The 22,931-nt window shown below is 39.1% G+C and overlaps 1 protein-coding gene across 2 annotated transcripts in view; it reads right to left on the bottom strand.

Annotated features, from left to right (window-relative positions):
• Positions 1-22,685, bottom strand: part of IL20RA (interleukin 20 receptor subunit alpha) — a 31,837-nt gene extending 9,152 nt beyond the window's left edge. Inside the window, exons 1-2 of one of the 2 annotated variants that reach the window (XM_019732812.3) lie at positions 22,356-22,685; positions 4,530-4,665 (exon numbers count right to left, since the gene is read on the bottom strand). In XM_019732812.3, the coding sequence (XP_019588371.3) occupies positions 4,530-4,665; positions 22,356-22,479 (260 nt within the window). In that variant the 5' untranslated portion in view covers positions 22,480-22,685. The remainder of the gene's footprint in view (positions 1-4,529; positions 4,666-22,355) is intronic. The other variant, XM_019732813.3, reaches the window with a different exon arrangement.
• Between the last annotated feature and the right edge of the window lie 246 nt (positions 22,686-22,931).

Raw genomic sequence — 22,931 nt, 5'->3', positions numbered from 1 at the left:
GGGTTTGGGGAAAATTCACTAGGTTGGAGCACATACCAAAATCTGCATTTTCAATAAGTATTGTGATTATGATAATGATGATATTAAGTGAGTTGTTCACATTGATTTTTCCTTTATTAAAAACACAACACCCATAGTAAATAGGGAGGGGAAAATATTTTGAGCACATTTCAGGTGGGAGAGACTGAGGTGTAGAGTTTAAGTGACACAGCATGAGCCGGTGACAGAGAGGGGGTTGCACGGGAGGATATGGGAAATGGGGAGTGGGAAGTAGAAAGAAGGAGAGATAATGAGTGCAGTTGACACACTGAGTTTGAGGTACGTAAAAGATATCCAAACGCAGATGCCCATTGACCCTGGGCTCGGGAGAGAGGTCTGAGTGGGAGGTAGTGATTTTGCAATCAATGGCCTAAGACTGCTCATTGAAGGTGTAGGCGTGAATGAAATTATCCATGGAGACAAAGCAAAGCTGAGGATAAAATTTCAAGAGCATCACGATTTAAAGGTTGGATACAAAGTACACTTAGAAATAGCAGCAGAAGAGAAAGAAGGAAAAACAGACATCACAAAAGTGAAGGGAAGAGCATGTGTTAAGAAGGAGGAAATGTCAACTTATCAAGTGTTGCCAAAGCTTGAGGGTATCTTCCCTTTTCAGAATATGGCAACAGATTCTTGAAAGTAAATGTCTCCTCGTTCATAAGTACCACACCTGCCAGAAGACATTAGAATATTATAGTCAGGTCTTGTTGACCAACTTCTTCATCCAATTTACCATCATGGCCTAGGGACTTTCAAACTTTTTTTGATTGTGAGCCACAGAAAGAAATATATTTTACATTGTGAGCTAGCTCACAAAAACATATATATATCTAACATACTAAAACAAAGCTTTTGTAAGATACTACCTAAACTTTAGCACATGCCATGCATTCAGTTATTTTCCAATCCAATCCACTCCATACCATTCCAATTCTTTCCATTAAAAATAATGCCAGTTATGTCAATCAAAATTGATTTCGTGGCCCACCAACAGGTCTGGACTTGTGTTTTGAAAAATACTGGCATCCCCTATTTGACCTTCCTTCCTCAAACTTTCTCACTCTGACAAGGGCTGGGCAGCTTCCCATGACAGGGGTTGATGGAAGAGAAAAGGCTTTCACCCGGCTCTGTACAAAATGCTTTGTAAGTCTGACAAGCTGATAGACATGAATCATTCAATGAATACTCCAGTAATGATGTTTATGCAAGGCAAAAAGTCATCAGGGGCCCTCAGTGGCCTCTGATTGCTTTCTGGACATGGCAGGTAACATTTATCACGTGTCTATTGTGTGCCACATGGTACTTAGTATTTGCTCACTTTATCTCATTTAATTATCATAGGAGGCAGGTGCCATTATTTTCATCCTATTTTACAGATGAGGAAACTGAGGCTCAGTTTCATCCTATTTTACAGATGAGGAAACTGAGGCTTATTTTCATTCTATTTTACAGATGAGGAAACTGAGGCTCAGTTTCATCCTATTTTACAGATGAGGAAACTGAGGCTTAAGGGAACCAACCGCTCAAGTTCATATGACCAGTAAAAGGCTTATATGGGATTTGAACCACTTTTCCTTGATACTGTGCTTTTAGTGCTACACTATATTTTCCGCACTAAATTCTTTTGGCAGATATAATTTAAACTTTTATTCAAATTTCATCTTTTACTTGCAAACAAACCTCACTCAAAAGTATAATATGTAACCTGCCCAAGGTCACCTGGCTAGGTTCATAGCCTGATTCTGAACCCAGCACTGTCTGACTCTGGGAGGAGCTTGGAGCCCTGTCAGTGAAACACACCGCCCTCTGTTCCTGTCCACTGCCTACATGCATGGGTGTGTAAGAACTCCAGTATAGCAAGTTTGTTTTTAAATATTCTTTTTCGAAGTTTGCACAAGCTAAATTACCTGCTATCACAGAGCAGTGATGAATCTAACCATTTTTCAAAATCCTTTTCTGAATCACATAGACATAAAAAGGACAGAGCAAGCTCCTTGCTCCACCTAATGGAATAGGAGGTAAGGGCATCTCATGAGCCATTTCTCTTTGCACAGTGATGTCCTCTTTCTTAAAACCCCATCTCCTGGGAAACTCCTCAGACATGAAAATAAGGTTCTAGATAAATGAGGCCATGCTGAATAGCAGCTGAAGTCTTTCACTGCCTTCAGTGGTCAGCGTTTTTTTTGCAGAGACAAAAATGACTGTATTCTCTTTTTGTAAATATGGTACATTAAAAAAAACACTCAATCAGCAAAGTATAATCTTTATTTAAAAGAAAGAAAAAAGGAAAGTATAATCAAGAGAGAAATAAATCACCCTGAGACGTATTACCCTGAAACATTTGGTCAGCAGCTCATTATGCTTATATATAACCAGAAGGATAATTAGATAGTTAAATATGTAGATAAAAACTAGATTATACCAGATATGGTTTTAAGAAAAATAGTAATTTAACTTGACTTGAACTTCAATATAAAAAATAAATTGAAGTGAATTACAGGAATTACTGTAGTTCAAATGTTTCATCATCGCAAGTGATATTAGTTCCTAAAAATATTTTAAATTAAGAAAACAGTTTATTGGAAAATATTGAGAGTTTAGTTATTAAAATGAAGTATTTTCATTTTAGATCACATTTAATGATTTGCTACTATAAAAATCAGTACACTTACAGTTTTTCCCCACCTTCTGATTTGTTATATTATTGTCTAGGTTCAATATTTACAAGAAAGCTTGATAATCATATTTCCCATCACTATTTTGATGGTTACAATGTGTGCTACCAATCTTTTTGCCATCCTTGTCATTGCTAATTTCTTTTTTCGGTAATATCCACCGATATTACCTTCTATATCAGAGTTAGTGCTTTTATCTTTAGTTAGTGGTTTTTATCCTCCCAAGAAGGTCTCAGGAGATTGATATCCTGAATTCCCACCTGCTCGAAAATACATCTGTTGAACTTGATTAGAGTCTTAAGCCACTCCTGTTTTCCCCCAGAAGATGGATCACTGTCTTCTGTTGAGCACTGCCAGACAGAAGTCACCTCATCCCCCTGCCTGACTTGAGTTCTGCTTTTGCTATGATGGCCATTGTCTTAAAATTCAGCAACTTCATGAGGAAATGTTTGTTTTCTTTTATTAAATTCTTTCATTAAGTTTTCCTAGACATAACATACATTTATGATAAGCAATTTCAGACAGTCATTACTACCTGTTCAACTATTACTATCAGTTAGCTGTAATAAGTTTCTCAACTCATTGTAACATTTTTATTTCCCATCATTTCCCTAAGCTCTGACCATTAAAAAAAAAAAAAAAAAGTTCTTCTCTTGTCTCAGAATCTCTTCTTTGAGAAGAGACTGTCACTTTGAGCTTTCTCATTAGAAACATGTTGTTTATGGACTCAAACTATGAATAATTATTTATCTGAATCTTTCTCCTACTTTCTGGGAAAGCTTTTCAAGACTTTTAACTTGTGTTCGTTTTTGTGTGTCTCTCCCTTCCAGTAATTATGGATAGGTGCTGCGCTGGTTTCCTTGGGACTATTACTGCTTGAATGGGGCCAGCTGTTTGTTGACTATTAGGTGAGCGGGTATAGAAGTGAGGGTTTGTCACGCACCTGCTCACTGAATTATATTATTCCCTGTGCCTGGGAGCCTGCTCATCTCAGGTGTGGGACTGCGGGAGGCTGCTGTGGCTCTGGGCACGTCTGCAAAGTCACACCACCTCACTCCAGCCTTACCCCTGGCCTGTGATGTCACCTGAACCTGATTTCTCTTTCAGCTCCTCCTTCTCTGACGTTCTGTGGCACCAAACCAAGGCTCCATGGAGACATTTCCTCAGATTGCTAGGTAAGCCTCTTAGTCCTGTGACATTTATTCTTGGGAAATCATTTTCTATTGTTAGTGTCCAAAAAGGTACAGGTTTGCTTTTAGCTTCTGCAGTTGTTTTCCTTCAGATTTCACAGCATTTGTCTTGTATGCTTCATAGTTTGTGACTTGGGGTTGTGGCCATTTCCTTCTCTGCTTTGAAGACAGGAATTGTCTATCTGATTTGCATTCATGCTTGCTCGCAATGAGTTTTGCGGGAGAGGTGAAAAGTAAAAATGTCCAATCACTACTATCTTTAATAGGAACAGCTAGTTGCACAGAATTTTGCCCTCAATTTCATTTAAAAATGTCTGTAATTCCAATAAGTTTAGATGTTTCAAAGATGATGGATTTCCCACTTTGTTCAGCCACAGAATAACATTTTGACCAACTTTTCTCCATTTAAATAACTTCCCCTTTCCTAAGCACCCAATACTACTGTTTCCATGAAGAAACCGTTTTCTAATTTAATCTAATGAAACATAGCAAGAAAATCAAAATGAAATCATCTAAAAGTTTTTCAAATATTTATTTAATACAAAAGATGGTTTATCTTCACGCAATTAATAGGAATTTGAGTCTTGTGTTTAAAAATTAACCAAAAGGAAAACAGCCAACTTACATGAAATACTGCACTGTGTAAGTAACTTCCATCCCTGGTAGGCCCTCTGGAGGACTCCACTGTAGGATATTCTTCATGTTTATAGATAAGAAGGTGATGTTTGTAGGCTTAGGCAAACCACCAGAGACACAGGGAACTGAAAAGAAGTAGAGAGAAATAGGGGTCTTAGTAGAGAAAAAGGAAAACATAACTACTATGGTAGCTAGTCTCTAGATACCGCCTTCCAGTACCCATGTCCTGTGTATTTTCTCCCAAACTGGACCTGAGCCAACACTGTGAGTCACTTCAACAAACAGAATATGGCAGAAGTAACTCTAGGACTAAGCCTTAAGAAGGCCTGGAAGTTTCCACTTTTGCCTTTTGGAAGCCGTTAGCTGCCATGTAGAAGTTGGGCAATCCTGCTGGAGACACCATGTCGCGAGGTCTTGTGACAAGGGAGAGGTTCCGTGTCCCAGCTGAGCCCAGCCTTCTAAGCAAGGGGCCAGAGTGAACAGTCCATCTTCTGGAGACATTCTAGTCCCACCTGCCATAGATTGAAGCTGCATGAGAGACTCCAAATGAGACCAGCAGAAGAACCATACAGCTGAGCCCCAGCTAACCTTCAGAATTATGAGACATAATAAAATGAGTGTTTTAGACCACTAACTTTTGGGGTAGTTTGTTATGTACCTGCAGATAACTGAAACAATCCCTTTACTAGATACAGAAATACAATTTAGAATAGATGTCCTCAAAAGCCCAGAGTTCTGGAGGTTGGAGTGTGATTAGCTCTACTCAAGTATATATAAAGCAATAATTAGAAAAGAGTGAAAGAAGATTATTTATTTATTTAAAGATTTTATTAGAGAAGGGGAACAGGACTTTATTGGGGAACAGTGTGTTTTTCCAGGACTTTTTTATTGGGGAACAGTGGTGTGTTGGGGAACAGTGGTGTGTTTTCCCCCTGGAGTCTCATCAGTTCCATCCAAGTCAAGTTGTTGTCCTTTCGGTCTTAGTTGTGGAGGGTGCAGCTCAGCTCCAGGTCCAGTTGCCGTTGTTAGTTGTAGGGGGCACAGCCCACCATCCCTTGCAGGAGTCAAACCTGCAACCTTGTGGTTGAGAGGACGCGCTCCTACCAACTGAGCCAGCTCATTGACTTCATTCTAGTTGTGGAGGGCGCAGCTTGCTGGCCCATGTGGGAATCGAACTGACAGCCCTGTTGCACAGAGCCCGCGCTCTAACCAACTGAGCCACCCATCTGCCCTGAAAGAAGATTATTTAACTAAATACTGATAAGTTCACATAAGTTCACAGTCTAAGAAAAACTGTATCTTCATCCTCTGTAGAGAAACAAAGAATTGAGAAACTGCCATAATATTAGAAAAGGACAGAAAGTAAGTGAAGGATAGTTTCTTATAAAAGAAAACAAGGAAATCCTTGAATTCAGATAAATGAAAAAGTTTATTTATCTGGTAGCATGTAAGAATCAAAATATTAATTTAAACTACTGGAGAGATCCAAGTACTGAGTTATAAAAATCAGATTCTATGAAGAACTTATCCTATCACAAATTCCATATTCTAGTCAGCGAACTTGGAAAAACATCAAATTTTGATACTGCAAATCAAACTTAGGAAATAAAATTTAGTTAAGTCCCTGAAGCTGGTCCAGTCTTGGCTAAAGGCCCATAATTCTTGTGTACATCAGCTGGGACTTATGTCAGAGAAAGGAATTAGCTTTATGCTTATGATAATCGTTGGCTAAGATGAGCTCATACAATGCATCGCAATTCCACAAGTCAAATGAAAAGAAAGAAACAAATTCTTTACTTTAGAATTAAAGTTTGTAATCTGACCCTGATGCTAAGCCAAAATAATTTCTTTAACATGTGGCAGAGCAACCAAAATATAGGCCGTTGACTGTGTGTTTGTGTGCATGTGCCATATTTGTAATGACTCCTTTTACGCTTACCATTTTTTAAAAAATACCTCAGTTTTATGTTTAATAAGAAGGTTCCATACTCAAAGAGAAGCACTATTAAGTGAACACCGTGTGGGTGGGTGTGGCGGGTAGTAGAGAGGATCTCAAAAGGACACAGCCTATCCAGTGTCTGTCTTTGATTTCTATTCTTCTATACTAACCATACTATGTCATACCATGCCATATTCTAACCATACTGTATCAACTGCTATTGGCTTTTTCTGGAAATTATATCCAGTGACTACTGATCAGTGATCTAATAGTGCTCTGTGCTATCACTAGGTTCTGAATTTTAATCATAGTTTTGAAGATGAAACACAGAACACGGGGAGGCAGCACCATGAAGTATAGTATTTCCCAACCCTGCAAAAGTGAGAAATACTTTCAACATAGAAAATCCCAAGGATCTTTCCACATCTAAACGGCTGTGGTCCTACACGTTTAGATGACACTAACACGTGAAGAGTGGTTATCATCTTGTAAGAGCTAAAATTAAAATAGACTGGGCATTATAATATCACAGATGGCAACATTACCACCAACAAACACATGGTTCCACAGAGCTAATTGATAAGGAACTAGAACGTTCTGGTTTGTGGCAACTTGAGTTTGGAGATTTAAAATACCAGTTATCTTAGATTTTAAAATCCAGGCATATTTTCTCAATGTTCACGCTATCCAAATCTTTACAACATTAGTTTCTGTTTATCTTTTAATACAAGTAAGCAATTGACAGAACTCTCAAGTTGCCTAAAACATACCCAAAAAAGTTTTAAGAAATAAGTTGTAACAGAAAAATGGATTATTTTCATTTAAATTTCTTGGTCACTGTCATGAGAAACAAAGCAATTTTGCTTTTCCGAAATGAACTTTACTCTGGAATGTGCCGTCAATCGTTAATGTTTATTGATTCAACAGACATTTTGTTTAATGTTTTGTAATTGTTTAAATAATCCTCTAGAAATGCTATGCCAATTATCAAAATGTTACCAAACTATGGTAATAGTAGATTAATTAAATAGAATTAATAATGTGACAATAATATTAAAACATTAAACAATTTTTTTCACTATGACATTCTATCTTTTTAAAAGAAAATACATTTCATTATAAATGTTGTGAAATGTGTATACATCTCTGCAAGTCTACATTGCAGGGAAATCATACATATCACAAGTTTGGTAGCCAGCTTCCAAGATGGCCCTCAGTAATTCCCTTTTCCTCACAGCCTGTACAGTTACCTCTCACACTATATCTGGGTTGGTCTCTGTGACCAATAGTATATGACAGAAGTGATGGTACATCATTTCCAAGATTAGGTTATAAAAGATCTGGGGCTTCTACCTTGCTTCCTCTCTGTTGGAATATTTACTCTGGGGGAAGCCTTATTGGGAGCAGCCCTATGGAGAGGCACACGTGACAAGTAACTGAGGCTCCCAACAGCAGGTGAAGAACTGAGTCATGCCTCCTGCCAAGAGGCACACTAGTGAGCTTAGAAGTGGATCCTTCAGATGGCTGCAGCCCCCATTTACACTCTTGGGATGGACCACCCAACTAAGCCATCACTGGATTCCTGACCCTCAGAAACTGTGTGAGATAATATTTGTGGAATTAAGCCACTGTGTTTTGAGGTAATTTGTTACACAGCATTGGATAACTAATACAACAAAGACTTTAAAAAATAAGAGAAACTAAGAGAGATTAATCACCAAAAAACAGGCAAGTTAAACTGGAGAAAGAAAAATGTGTCCCCCTCCAATCCCAATAATGTTACAAATGACTCCTGATTTAACAATCTTGAAAAAAAACCACACACGTTATTTTAATAAGTCGATTTTATCTCTATAAAGAAAATTAAAAATCCAATGAGAAGACTAGAAATAAATTAGCTTTTTAATAGCAAATGAAGATCACAGCAACAACTTTTTGGTTTTTAAAAAAAGATAAATGCTTAAAGTTCATTGTAAATACACTGACAAAGATTCAGAGTAGTAAACATTTACTAGCAATACATTCTAAAATGGATGTTGCTGTTCTGTACACTATTTCTGGGGAAAGAATATCCCGGCTTTTTAGTCCTGCATATTCTTCATTTGGATTGACATAATTTTTCTGCATAGACAGAAAAGCTAGCAGTTTTGGATCAGCTCCTTATCATTAACCAAAGTATTATTCAGGAGCAGCCCTACTATGAAAAAAGATATCAGGTTGTAGTATCAGCCCATCTCTACATTTCCCCAAGACATAAAATATTTCTTTTAATGACATGTTCTGCTAATTTCTAAGCAAATTAAGCCATGTAGTCCTCTTTCTTGACATCTTGTCTCTCTGCTTGTAGAAATTTTATTTCCAGAAACAGATATTTATCAATTGTTGGGGGTTGGTAGTACCTTATTTATCCGTATCGGTTATAATTTTTGTTAATTATGGAATTTTAATGATTTGTATTTGATGAATGGAAATAAATGGTTCTTACTATGGTGAGGTCTGACCTTTCTGCAAAGAAGAGTTATAAGGACTGCTTGCTCCCTTGGATTAGTTCTGGTTTCATCAGGACATAAGAGGTCTCTAGGCATGATTAAAAATAATATTGAGAGTGGAATACATTCATGACAGGCTAAGAGATTCTATTTTAATGGTAGATACACTACGCAAATAAAACTCAATTTGCATAAGACTTGAAAACATAATAATGTGAAAACCTATATGTGTTACAGTTTTTGTTGATGTGAGGCAAATTGGCTAGCATATAATAAACATAGTAGCTAACATTTATTGAATCCTTACCATGCAGCTAACACTATTCTATGTACTTTATACAACCAAATCATTCAATCCTCATAACAGCCCTCTGGAAGGGACTTTTATTATCATTGCCATTACATAGATGTGGAAACTGAGGCACAGAGAAGTGAGGTGAGCTGCACATGTTCACACAGCTTATAAGCAGACGAGCTGGGTTCAAAATCTATGCTCTTAACCGCCTCACTCACTTGCTACCCTTGGAGTAGAACAGAACCTACTTAGAAAGGGTCTTAGGAAACAGTCATGGGGTGGGAGGGCAGTGCTCCAGGCCAGACCCCTGACATGGGGAAAATCGTATCCAAAAAAGACAGTGAGTGTCCTTGGAATTGTCAAAACATCAGTGTGTTGGGAAAAAAGTGAGGAAGAAGAGTGGCCAAGATGAAATTGAAGAAGTACAAAGGAGCTAGATCTCCTTTGTAAGCCCTGGGAAGGAATCTGGATTATATTTGAAATTCAGTGGTAAACTATTGAAGCCTTGTAAGCTTATTTATATTTCAAATGGATTACTTCACTACTGAGGGGAGAAAAACTGGATGGGGCAAGAATAGAACTGGAGAGACCAGTAAAGCCATAATTACAGCAGCCCTAGTGAGGAAGGCTGAGCTTGCATCCAGATGCTGGCTGTGGGTATGGAGATGGGTGGGCAGCTCGGAGCTCAGTTTTCAAAGTAGAAACATCAGGACCTCCTGATGAGGCAGAGCTGCAAGAGTCTCATGAGTAAGTGAGTTGCTGTGTGATGAAAGTTAAATTAACAGATGAGGATTTATCAAGGAATACTTGCCCTTTTATCTGTTTTGATGATGCAAAGGAGTGATGAAAAAGTAGAAGCAGCACTCTTTTTAAGGAGGAGAACTAGCATATTTAAAAAAGAAAAAACAATTGGTAACTAGTATATTCTCATGGTTTTAAAATTTTTGCATAGTTTTTAGGCACTGCGTTTGTTTCCATTTTGAGAAACATAAAGAATGTATAAACATTCCAGTTGAGGTAAATCATTTTCCTACCCTGCCAGTACTGATAAGATAATTTAATCAACACCAAAGTGAAAATATGTCACACCCACATAGATATCAGGAGTCATGTGCCAACTTATAGGTAACAAAAGCATTTTGTTCATATAGATTCATGGCCTAGAATGGAAGTACAGCTCTGATTCTCTGCAATTCATTGATTTCACTTCCCAAATCATAAAGCTGTTGGACTGACACACATAGTTTTATTTCTGGGAGTGCTGTACCATTGCAACTTTCGTTTGGTACACAAGTTTCTTTGTGGTCTGGTCTTTTTGCAATTCTTCTAAATATACCATGTTCACCAGCCGTGCCTTTGCAATTTTTGTGTCCTACTCCTATAGTATCTTTTGGACCTAAAACATCCCTTGTTCCTTCATGTGTGCATCCATTTAATGAATATTGCTTTGTACTATTTTAGCAACTAAAATATGATGATGCTGTGATGTCGTGTAGGGTATACGTGGTCTTCACTAAAGAAAGTGGGTATACCTGGCAACAGCCATCTGGGTAAGAGGCTGGTCTTTGAAGAGAAAATCGAACTCAGAAGACCTCAGAAATGGGCAGGGCATCTGAGTTCCCTTTGAGTTTTCCTGACCAGAGTATGGACTTTGAGTAATAGAGGGATACTTGAGATTGCCCCCTTGAATTGTGGGTATTTAAGATGGCCTCTGCCAGAACAAAGCTGTGAGGGGTCTGCAACGAAGCGTCTACTTAATGAACTTCCAAGTAATGATTGGTTAGCTATATCTTTAAGTCATATCATTTAGATTTGTGTCCCCTCTAAGTGTTTATTTTCCTTTTGTTATATCTTGGCCTTTGGGAAAGCTTTCTAGCCCGCTTCATCTATGTTATAGCGCATTCTCTCACAGGGAGAACGCTCTGTATCTACTGTCAGGTCCTTCTAGTAGGAAGAGAAGAGATAAATGGCATTCAAAATGGGTAAATCTATGTTGACTTCTTTAGCAGAGTTTTATAAAATGTGGTTGCTACATTGGTTGCAAGAGTTACCTTGTGTACAGGTCTCCAGCTATAGTGAAATTGTATGTGATATTTTCCTAATGGTCTCAAAATTAATACTAATGTCATCATCTAAATATGTTGCGGTTTTAATTATATGCCTAACAGTAAAATGCATTTCCATTTCATTATATGAGTACTGTGGGAAAAGCCTCAATGCTTTTAATAAATTAGTGCCTGATGAACACTAATAAAAAGTGGTGAGTTTCTCTGAATGAACTGAACTAGGGTCATCAGTTTTGTGGTTATCGAAACCTCTCTTTTTGGGAGCTCTGAGGCATTCCAACTTTGCTGTTATGGAAAATAGAATATATTCACCCACCAATAAGGAAAACAACCAGACTTCTGGGGACTTCCCTTTTGGGGCAAGTGTTTAAGTATCTCAAGGTCATGAGTAACTAGCAAAGCCTCAGCATTGAGAAAGCCCTGCCCAGTCTTGCCCAGAGAAAGTCTCCAGCCCCCCCAGCCGCCTCTGTCCTTCCGCAGCTGGAACTGGGCTGTGAGCTGTTTGACATTGGACATGTCTTATAAAGAGTATTTGTATCCCCAGTGCCTGGTAAATAAATGCTTTAAAACTGAAATAATCAGGTGGGGCGCTGGTGAGGCTCACATAAATCATGAAATCGGGGTAGAACCCAGATTCCCATGAGCATGTGATTGAGGGTAGAACAGGCTGAACCACTAAATCTTGATGGCTTGAAATCAGCTTGGTAAACTTACATGATACACGGGGGATTAGTACAGTCAGAAGATATTCAACTGATGCTTTTTAATGAAGAAACAGTAGCCCACGGCAAGTGGTTGCTACATATTTCAAGTGTTTCAAGTGTCTTTTGAAATAGGAAAACACCTTAATATGGTGTAAGACCAAAAAAGAAAGAAAAAAAGAAAAAGAATAAAATCATCTCCTGAATGAGTTTTCTATCGTGGGGAATGAGGTTAAAAAGAGTTAATGTACAAAAAGCACCAGAGGGTAATTAACCAATTCCAGGAAGCAAAAGTTATAAATAACTCATCCTAATCACCACCACAGGAGAGGCAAACAGTATGGCTGCCTTCAGCAGATTATGTTAAGTATTGTTCTAACTTCATCATGCTGAAAGGAAAGGCATGTTTTCTTTTGTCTCAAGTTATAAACTAATTCTCTTGAAAATTATTAACTCCTCTCTCCTCCACTCCCCCCTAACTATATATCAAGTTCGTTTAAAAAGAAAGTCATCTAAACAGCACTTAAAATGTGATTCAGGAACTGTTTACTTAAGAAAAGATACCCAACTGTCTTCTATAAAGGGCGGGGCATAGTTTGGTATTAATATTAGTTCCTTTGAACTTGATTATCTTCCCCTAACCACAATCCCCCCTATTATTTCTCTGCCTGCTCACTGCTATATATGCATGCTGCCTCAGTTTCTCTATAATAATACTTATATACATGTTCATATAAATACGTAACTAATACACTTATACAGGGCACTGCCACCTGCCCTATCTCATTGGCTTCTAATAATTATGTGAGTAGGTCAGAGAGAAGTTCTAAGAACAAGAGTTCTAGAACCACAGTGGGGCCTCTCTGATCTACCACTTATCAGCTGTGTGAGGTTACGTTATTTAACGTCTGTGCCTCAATTGCCTCATTTGTAAAAAGAAAAAATAATACTATCTGCCTCTTAGTCTCTGGGATGATTAAATAGGATTCTTTACACACACCTCCTAGAACAGTACCTGACACAAAGAAAGAGCTCAATAATTATTAGCTCAGTATTTTTTCTCCATAGTTAACTATTATCATTTTAGCGCTGAATAGATAACCTGTTTCCCCGAAAAACTAGCTGAACAATCAGCTCTAATGCATCTTTTGGAGCAAAAACTAACATAAGACCCGGTCTTATATTATGTTATATAAGACCGGGTCTTATATTATAGTAAAATAAGACCGGGTCTTGTCACTTTTTGCTCCAAAAGACGCATTAGAGCTGATTGTCTGGTTAGGTCTTCTTTTCAGGGAAACATGGTAGAGGCCCAGAGAAGCCAAATGATGACCTGTGGTTATTCAGTCATATGGCGGATGCTTGAGCCCAGGGTTCTGACAATGACAGGGCTCTGTCTACTAGGATCACTCACCTACTGCTTTCAGGAAGTGCTCCAAAGAACAGTGTTGTGGGAAGAAGGGATTGTATGATCATTGTAAATTTTGCATGTTAAAGATGACTGCTTCTAAGGAGAGATATACGAAATTCAATGAGAAAAACCCAAGTGTTTCTTCTTCACTGAAGCTTTACCTGGTGGAACTGTACATAGTCATATCACTCAATCAGTAGTTACTGGGCACCGACTATGTGCTAGAAATAGAAACGGATAGGTACTAGGTTAGGGCACTAGAGGACAAATACACACAGAAGGCCCTGTTCTCATGGAGCAGATATTTTTCTCAATCTTGGACACCATCCATCAATATATGCCAATGTACCCTGCTAGGTATTTGCACATTCATATAGATAACTGATGTATAAGTCACATAGAAAAAGCAGTGTTACTTCTTTATAGCCACACCCTGATAAGTAAATCTATGTGCTTAAACATGTTTTTGAATATTGCAGTTGGTGTTTAAAGAACTTTAGAGACTACTTTTTAAAATAAATGTATTGTTTACCCGCCAAAGAGAGTGTACATCTTCCAAGTAGCTCCTTCGGGAATGTTTATACTATAATTATTCCCATGGTACTGCTCAGCTCACTTAGTGGCATTTGAGACATGCTTCCTTTCAGCTACAATTATCTTCAGGGATAGCTAATAAACATGCCAAAAATCCCATCTCATTATTTTATAGTCACACCTCATTTTTGCCCAACACAGACAGCATTTCCCAGCTTGATTACTCAAGTCTGTTGTAAGTGCCTTTGAATGCTTTTATATTCAATTCACAAATCAAAGACGAAGGTTTGCCACTTAAGGGGTTATTCTGACCAAGCTATACCAAACTCCACCTTGAACTCCATAAAAAAGGAGTTTAAGAAATACATTGTTGTGAGATTTGTGTGTATAGCCTCCTAAAATACCTGTTTTGAATATGCCACATGTCAGCCCCATTGTTAGAAAACCAGTCCTACTACCTTATGTCATCTCTTGTATGTCTTCCCTTCACCTTCCCTTTTGGAAATTGGCTTTTTGATGGCAGAAGCTTGATTTTCTCCACATTTTGTGATCTCCAAAGTGTTTTAATTGATAGTAATGAATATCATAGTAACTGGAAAAGTAGGTTAAAAAAAAAGTAAATGTGGGTTGGAGTCTCTAATATTTGATAACTTGCTTCAGAAAGGAAAAGATAAAAGAAACAACAGCATCAAAGACAAACCACTTGGGATCACTAAGGTATTGGAAAGAATAGTTGTTGGGAACTCCAAGTTTAGTCAATAGGTATTTATTAAATATTAACATACTTCATCCAGTTTACTTTTCAAATAATTTTTACAACTAGTACTTCTTTTTATCCTCACAGAAGCAATGCGATTCTTCTGTTAATATCTCCATCACTTGAAATTTTCAAAGAGAAAATTAATATAAAAATGGGAGAAAAAATAATAGAAAAAGTAAGAGGCTTAAAAATAATTATTTAGTGAAGATTTGGAAGAAATTATCTAGTGGAGACTTGGAAGTAATTGATGGTATTTACTTCTGTTCATTGTTAATTGGGATATTGAGGCAAATGAGGCTGATGGTGTGATTTCAGACTTTCCAATTAAACAGAATGAAGACAGAAGTGTACAGTCACCTCTATCGCCTATCAGAAAGGTAAAATACTTTTCAATAGGCTAACTTTCCTCTTCAGTGACAAGTAGGTGCTTTGTGTTTTGAGGGTGACCAGGACTCGGATCAGACCTCTTCAGGGGTAAATTATGGCCTTAATAAAGTTGTGTAACTAAATGCAATAAAAGGAACAGGGGCTCCACATAGGCCTTATTGAAGTTCAGCTCTTTGAGGTACTTATCTTGCCACAAACATGTGAAAAAACAAACAAAAAAATACTGGTCAGGATAAAAGCAGAGCAACGTGAAGAGCCTACCAATGAGGAAAAGTCAAAGGAGCTGGCGACACTGGAACTTCTCCAGGAGCAACTCGGAGAATGGCTCAATTAAGACATTCCCTTTGCTCCTGCTCATTACAGCTAATAGAAGCCTTCAAAGGACTGTGTTGATTCAGGAAGTGAGAAACAGCACGTAGGATACCAGCTTGATCTTAGAAAACCACAGCTGTAACACTTGTGCTTTTTGATAATTATTTGTGGTTTGAGTCAGTATTGCAATGAGCCACAGAACACAGTGACTTGTTGAGGCCGCCAATGTCCTTGAGGTCAGGCTGCCTATAGCTACAAAGCTCCTTACTCCCACCTCCTTGGTAATACCACCCTCGAAAATATCATCCTCTTTGTGGTATTTTGATAGTTGTTGTTACGTTTTGTTTGTGGATTTGTATAGTTTTATAAGGAAGAAATGTAGGCGTGAAAAAGGAATATTAACTACCTGGTAATTTATAGATAGAAAATGGCTTAGAGCAGGAGTTACCTTTACTGATACTAAATATTAATTCTTGCTAATATTTTAAATGAAAACTATCTGAATTTATATGAAATTATAATTATTTCACATAATATGGATGGCAGTCTACCTATGGCTATTTATTGAATTTATGTTTTTCCCTAAAAGCATTTGTAGTATTTATTGTTTGACATCTCATTTCTTTTCTAATGCATCTTTCCTCAAGTAGACAGAAGGTGATGTGATTACACACACACACACACACACACACACACACACACACACACATACTCACTGCAATTCAAAAGACTCAATTAAAAGGCCCCTTTTTATAGGAAGTCCTGCCTAACTCCTATATTAGATCAATTGCTTTATTCTTCGCTTTGAGTGAAGCTTGGTCTCCTCAATTCTGGCATTTATACTTTAATGTAATAACCTGTCTGAGACTGAAGTTTCCATAAAGAAAGAGATCTTGTTTCCCTGTTCACCTCAATGCCTAGAATAGTTCCTGAAAGGTATGCATGCATGAAGGCATGGATGAATGAAAAGTTGCTCAAAGGAAGACTATTTAAAAATCACATTGTCTCAAGTTATATTTTAACTTTTGAAAACTCAAAATGGATACATGGGGTATTAAGGTAACTCTTTTTCAGTAAATCTGATCATCTCAATTATCTCATTTCCCTAAGCTATTTGTTCCTAAACTGCATGTGATATTCTATTTTGCACTTAAAAACTATGAGCCAATTTTTAAAATAACAAGGTAAGGCATTTAGTAGATAATTTAGTGAATCTTTTGCAACACATATATTTTAATCTAAAATAGAGGAGGAAGGCTGGCTTAGACTTATATAGATAGTTAGCCTTAAGTATGAAAATGGTCCTTGTTGGAGCGAGAGTAAGGATTTTGCAGTGAAAGTGCCCCTTAGCAAAGAGGAGGCAGGAGGTAGAGATATGAGAAGAGTGAGCCCCTCTGCTGAACAAATTTAAACTTCACTGACTTTATTACACACCCACTGATGGCTCTCTCCCTTTTTTTTATTGAGGTATAATTGATATATGACATTATATTAGCTTTAGGTGTACAACATAATGATTCAATATTTGTATACATTGCAAAATGGTGGCTCTTTCTGATGTTCATGGTACGGAAAGTACAGCAGAAGACCTCATCTCTGCCTTCAACATACTCAGGGGAGCCTTTCAGGCATGACACTTCTGCCAAAGTTTCCCTTTGGCAGTGGACATAGACTAACAAACAGGCCAAGGAGGAGAACTGCTGCACGAAGCTGAAAAGGTAGCGTTTCTCCACTTCGGAAGCCAAGCCCACGGAGCCCACTCACCACCCTACAAATCTTTGAGGGTATGCATCTTTCCTCAAGTAGACTGAAGGAATTCAAATGAATTCAATTTTGTCCTTCAAAAGAAATATGTTAAATCCTAAGCCCCAGTACCTCATAAAAACAACCTTAAATTGATATAGGTTCTCTACAGAGGTAATCAAGTTCAAAGGAGGTCAGTAGGGTGAGCTCTTCTCCAACATGACTGGTTACGTATACAAAAGGGAAATTTGGACACAAAGAGAGCCATGCACAGAGGGAAGGTTACGTGACGAGACGAGGAGGATACCCTGTGAAGGCAGAGGATCAGAATGCTGATCCACAAGCCAAAGAACCCCAAAGATGGCCAGCAACCACCAGAAGCTAGGGGAGAGGCATGGAACAGAGGCCCCTCACAGCATTCAGAAGGAATCAGCACTGCCAACATTTTGCTTCCAGAACTGTGAGATAGTAAATACATGCTGCTATTCAGCGACCCAGTTTGTGGTGCTTTGTTATGGCAGCCTTAGGAAACTAGTACAGGAGGTAATGACTTGGAAGTAATACTGGGAGGAGATTCAAGAGAGTAGCAATTAAATGGGACTTTAACCCTAGGTTTCCATAACAAGAGGAATGCTGAAAGATAAAGCAGAGGAAATACTTAATTTTAAAGTCTCCAGCCAGCATTCTTTTTTTTTTCCTAAAATTCTCTTGTTTTCTAATTTTATACGTAATTTGATACATCTTGGAATTGATTATAATGATTTAATTCATTTATCAGCTTTTGCGTCAAATAATCATAAGTGTGGAACAAGAAAAGTAAAAATGCTGTCAGAATATCACAATCATAGCATAAGTGTAATGTTATAATTAAGACAGATAAAATGATTTCGCTTATTAAAATATATGCGACCTTTTTTATTATCAGGTAAGTAAACATGTCAATCACATCTGGTAAAACTGTACATTGAAGAAAAAGATGCAAGTTAAAAAATCATCATAAAAATATCAAGCATATAATGCAAGGTGCTTTTAACCAAAGAATGCAAATTTACTGAGTAATATTTTGTGAAAAGTACTATGTCAAGCACTAAAAAAGGCAACACATAGATATGCAATTTTATTAAAAATATTATAAAAACAGTATTATAAACAGCTTTATGTTGAAATGCTTAAAGTATTATTTTTTAGCATTAATAATTCTATTTGCCTATTATCTTTGTCTTTAACCAAAGTTTATGCGTAAATGGAAAATATGTGCCCTACCCATGACTCCAAGAGTTGGAGCTATATAAAAAGGTACACTCAGAGAAGTGTGGCTCCCCTCTCATCCCTACCGCCTTGTTCCTGTACCATACCACCCCCTTAGGTAACCCATCTCCTTAGCTGCTCTCCACAGCAAATACTGTCTTTCCTGAATTTATTCTGCAGGAAGCAGAGTAAAAGTTACAGGCAGTAGGACTGCCATTCTGAAGAGGGAGGCTGGTGATACTTACAGCCGCATGCTTGGATCTGGGTTATCTGATGCTCTCCAGACATGCCGGGGATGGGCCTCAAGCATGAGGAGGCCATGCAAATGTACATGTACAAGAAACCATCTCACGTCTGCTCCAAAGGCCATGGGAGACAAAGGGGAGGAGGTAGTAAAGACGAATGGATCCCTCAAACAAAAACAGACAACCTTCTCTGCCAAAAAGATGACTGAGAAGACTGTTGAAGCAAAAACCTCTGTTACTGCCTTGAATAACACTTATCCAGAAATAGAAAAATTCCTTCCCTCCCGTCCTCTAGAGTTTGAGAGTTTCAGCCTGCCTGAACAGCATCAGATTGCACGTCTCCTCTTAAATGGGGTGCCTCTCATTATCCTTGATGAGGAGACGGAACCTGAAAAGCTGTTACACTGCTGGGCCCCCTTACGTCTGAAGATGCCTTCTCCCCAGTGGGACTCTAACCTGTTGCAGACTCCTGCAAGCATTCTGTCCATCCTGGATGTTGAACTGCCGCCTCTTTGCCATGACTTGGATATTTAAATGTCTTAGCACTTTATAGTTTGTATGTATGTATTTTTGTATTAATAAAGCAATTCTTTGTTTAACTGTCAAAAAAAATGACAAGCTTGTTTGATGAAAAGAACATCTGAGTGGGCAAATCCTATAGTGACTGTAGGAAAGAACCCAGGTTTACACCTGGTTCTTGACCACTAGCACATGGTATGTTTAAAACAAGATGTTTTCAGGCTATGTTGAAGAAAATACTGGAAATAATTTAGTTTTGAAATGAGTTTGGCCAGTATGGTCATGGCATATCCCTGAGGAGTTCTGATTTGTGAAGCAGAAAAGAACTATCTTGTTAAGTAAAAACAAACAAACAAACAAACAAAAAACTGCAAGAGTATCTCTACCTGATGCATTTCATGTAAGAAACAAGGGGGATATGAAAACACATATACATTTATCTGCTCATTGGTGCAAAAGAAATATAGTAAGGATCAACCAGAAACTAAGGAGACTTGGTTACCGATGGGAGGTGGTGAAACATAGGAACTAGGTCATAGGGATGAGGAGGGAGCGACACGTCTCTGAGTGTACCATTTTGTATAGCTCCGGCTCTTAAACCATAGTAATGTTTCACATGTCCTTCCAATACCCCCAAATGAACAAATAAAACGAACCATCCTGTGGGGGAACCCCAACTGAACAAATGATCCTAACCATATTGCAAGTGGAGAACATAAAAGAGCTGAAGAAAAAAAGCTGAAGAAAAAAAGGACTAATCTAAGTAATTTTGATCAACAATACCTTGAGTGGATATTGTTTTGCTAAAGACCAAAGACCTATACATTAGTGCTATAATCTAGTTAGTAAATGTGCTTCTCATAAGAGCACGGGTTAGCAATTCTGAAACTATTTTATACTAAAATTGAACACATAGGTAAACGTATTGTAGTTTTTCATTGTTGGAGAAAGAAGCTACAAATAAAGGAAGGCCATAAAAACAGACACATAGATCAATGGAATAGAATAGAATAGAGAGCCCAGAATAGAGAGCCCTTATGACCCAGCAATTTCACTCCTAGGCATCTATCCAGAGAAATCCAAAATGCTAATTTGAAAAAATTCATGCACCCCTATGTTTATTGCAGCACTATTCACAATAGCCAAGACATGGAAACAACCGAAATGTCCATCGGTAGATGACTGGATCAAGAAACTGTGGTACATTTATGCAATGGAGTATTACTCAGTCATAAAGAGGAATGAAATCTTGCCATTTGGGAGTATATGGATGGAACTGGAGAACATTACGCTAAGTGAAATAAGTCAGATGGAGAAAGACAAATATCATATGATCTCACTTATATGTGGAATCTAAAGAATAAATGAACAAACTAATCAGAAACAGTCTCATAGATATAGAAAAAAAAACAGGGTTGCTAAATGGGAAGGGGGTGGGGATGAGGGAGATGGTGAGGGGATTAGAAAGCACAATCAGTAACCACAAGATTGCCACGGGGATACAAAAAACAGTTTGGGGAATATAACCAATAATGTAAAGATTTTGTAGGATCTCACACAGATAGTTGTCTTATTAGAGAGACCATTTCATTGACAGTGTAGGTGTCTGATCACTGCAGCGTACACCTGAAGCTGAATAATAATGAATGTCAACTATAATTTAAAATATACTTAGTCACAGGATGTGGAGTATAACATAGGGAATAGAGTCAATGGAATTGCAACAGCTATATATGATGTCAGAGGGATAATAGATTGGGGGATGGAGGTTATTGCTTTGTGAGGGGTGTAAATGTCTAACTATTACATTGTTTTGTACACCTGAAACTAATAAGAAAAGAAAAGAAAAAAAAGGAAAAGAAAAGAAAAGGAAGGCCAATATGAACTCTGTGCTTGTTGTATTGAAATCAGACATATCAGTGTAAGATCATTGTTTTTAAAATGTGTATCTCTCTCTCTCTCTCTCTCTCTCTCTCTCTCAGATGTGTGTGGATGACTGGGTTAGTGCACATATTTATAATTCCCAACTCTGTCCACTGAGGGAGCCTGTAAACAACAGCCCATAGCAACGAGCATCCCTGGCACCCAGATCTTGGTTTCTAAATATTATTCTCCAGTAGAAAGACCTAAAGTCCCTTGGGAAGTGGTTAGTGGTTGATACCAGGCCTGGGAAGGGGAAATACAAGATAAACCTAGAACATTTTGTGGTGCTAGAAAGCAATGAGGGGCTCGAAAAGAACAGGTCTTGTGGAAAGGTCAAAGGAGCCAAACTAATAAAAGAGCTTTAAATGGCCAAAGCTGGAACAATTTGAGCAAGAAACGTAACAATAATTGTATTGGATTACAATTCAAAAATAAAGACATGCCCCAGAAAACAAACAAACAAACAAAAAAAACTTTATACCAGAAATACAGAAAGAAAAAAAAAAAAAAGAAAAGAAATCAGGTTAATTAATCATTCTGGTTTACTGGATTCCAACTGGTAGAGTTTAAACTTAAAACCAAAAACACTTCAGTTTCCAAATGTCATGGATCAGTTAAAAGTTTTATTTCCGAAAAATCAAAGAGCACAAATCTGTACATGGTCGTACCTGCAAAGTAAAAAAAAATGATGTGCCTAGGCGAGAGGGTATTTAAAAACGTTGCCTCTTTCTAGATCCCATTCTTTTCGCGAAGATCCTTTCAGGGAGTTTGGTTTTTTGAAAGTGCAGACATCAACTCCGCTGCAGGGAGTTCCCTGTGAACCGGCAACAGGTCCCGGCGGCCCACCGACGGGCGCAATCCGGGCAAGGCTTCTTAGCGCGGCCGCCGCGGGGTGGCCGGAGCCTGCGACGTGCCGGCGAGAGCGTTGCGCGCGGTCAATGTCACAGACAGCACGTTACGAGATGTGGGTACCACTCTTAGAGCGACCATCGTCAAACTTCCCCCACCCCCGAAGGGAAAGTGTGACTCACGGAGTCGTGCAAACTTGACGCAGAACCAGGTGTGCGAGCGTGTTGGTGTTTCTCCCCGGGGCTCCCTGCGCAGACCCCAGGCCTCCCGCTCCACCCACGGAGAAACGAAACCCGGCGGGCGGACGGAGCCCCGCAGCGCTGGGCTGTTGGCGCGGCCGGCTCTGGTGGGTCCGCGTCCCGCACGTGGCGGTGCCCGGGGGCGACCCACCTACCTGCGCGTCCCGACGGCGCGGCCACAAATAGCAGCAGCAGTGGCGGCAACAGCGGCAGGACCAGGCAGCCGGGCGCCGGGGCCCCTCTGGCCGCCGACCTCCCTGGGGGCCGGGGGCCCCACATGGGCTGCCCGATCGAGTCACATCTCAGCCGAAGGCCAGCAGAATCCTACGCCCCCTTCTCCAGCGACGGACTGCGGCGGCGCGGCCTCCACTGTGCGCCCCCGGCCGGCAGCTCCGGCTGCGCGCGGCGCTCCTCGAGGCCCAGCGCCCAGGGAGGTGGTGCGAGGTCCGCGCCCCACCCGCGTGCCGCCGGAGCCCGAGCTGCCTGCCAGGGCGAGGGGAACGTCCCGTGATTTCTAGTTCTCAGCCACTCGTTGTTTCAGTTCTGAGAGTCTATGAGAGTTTTCACGGCCCCAACCAATGAGGTCACTACTGCAGGTAAAACCTCACTGCAGTAAAGAGAGTGAGGCGAGCACACTGAAAAGTGATTCTGGTGTTCAGGCCTGAATGTCACGTCTCTAAAGCTTTTGAAATGTCAAGAGTTCAGTTTCTGGAAGAAGAATGAAATGGGTA

This window comes from Rhinolophus sinicus, chromosome 2 (genome assembly GCF_057876585.1).
Source record: "Rhinolophus sinicus isolate RSI-liver-muscle chromosome 2, RSI-T2T, whole genome shotgun sequence".
In the NCBI taxonomy this organism is placed as follows: domain Eukaryota; kingdom Metazoa; phylum Chordata; class Mammalia; order Chiroptera; family Rhinolophidae; genus Rhinolophus; species Rhinolophus sinicus.
This window is presented reverse-complemented; position numbering and strand designations above follow the sequence as displayed.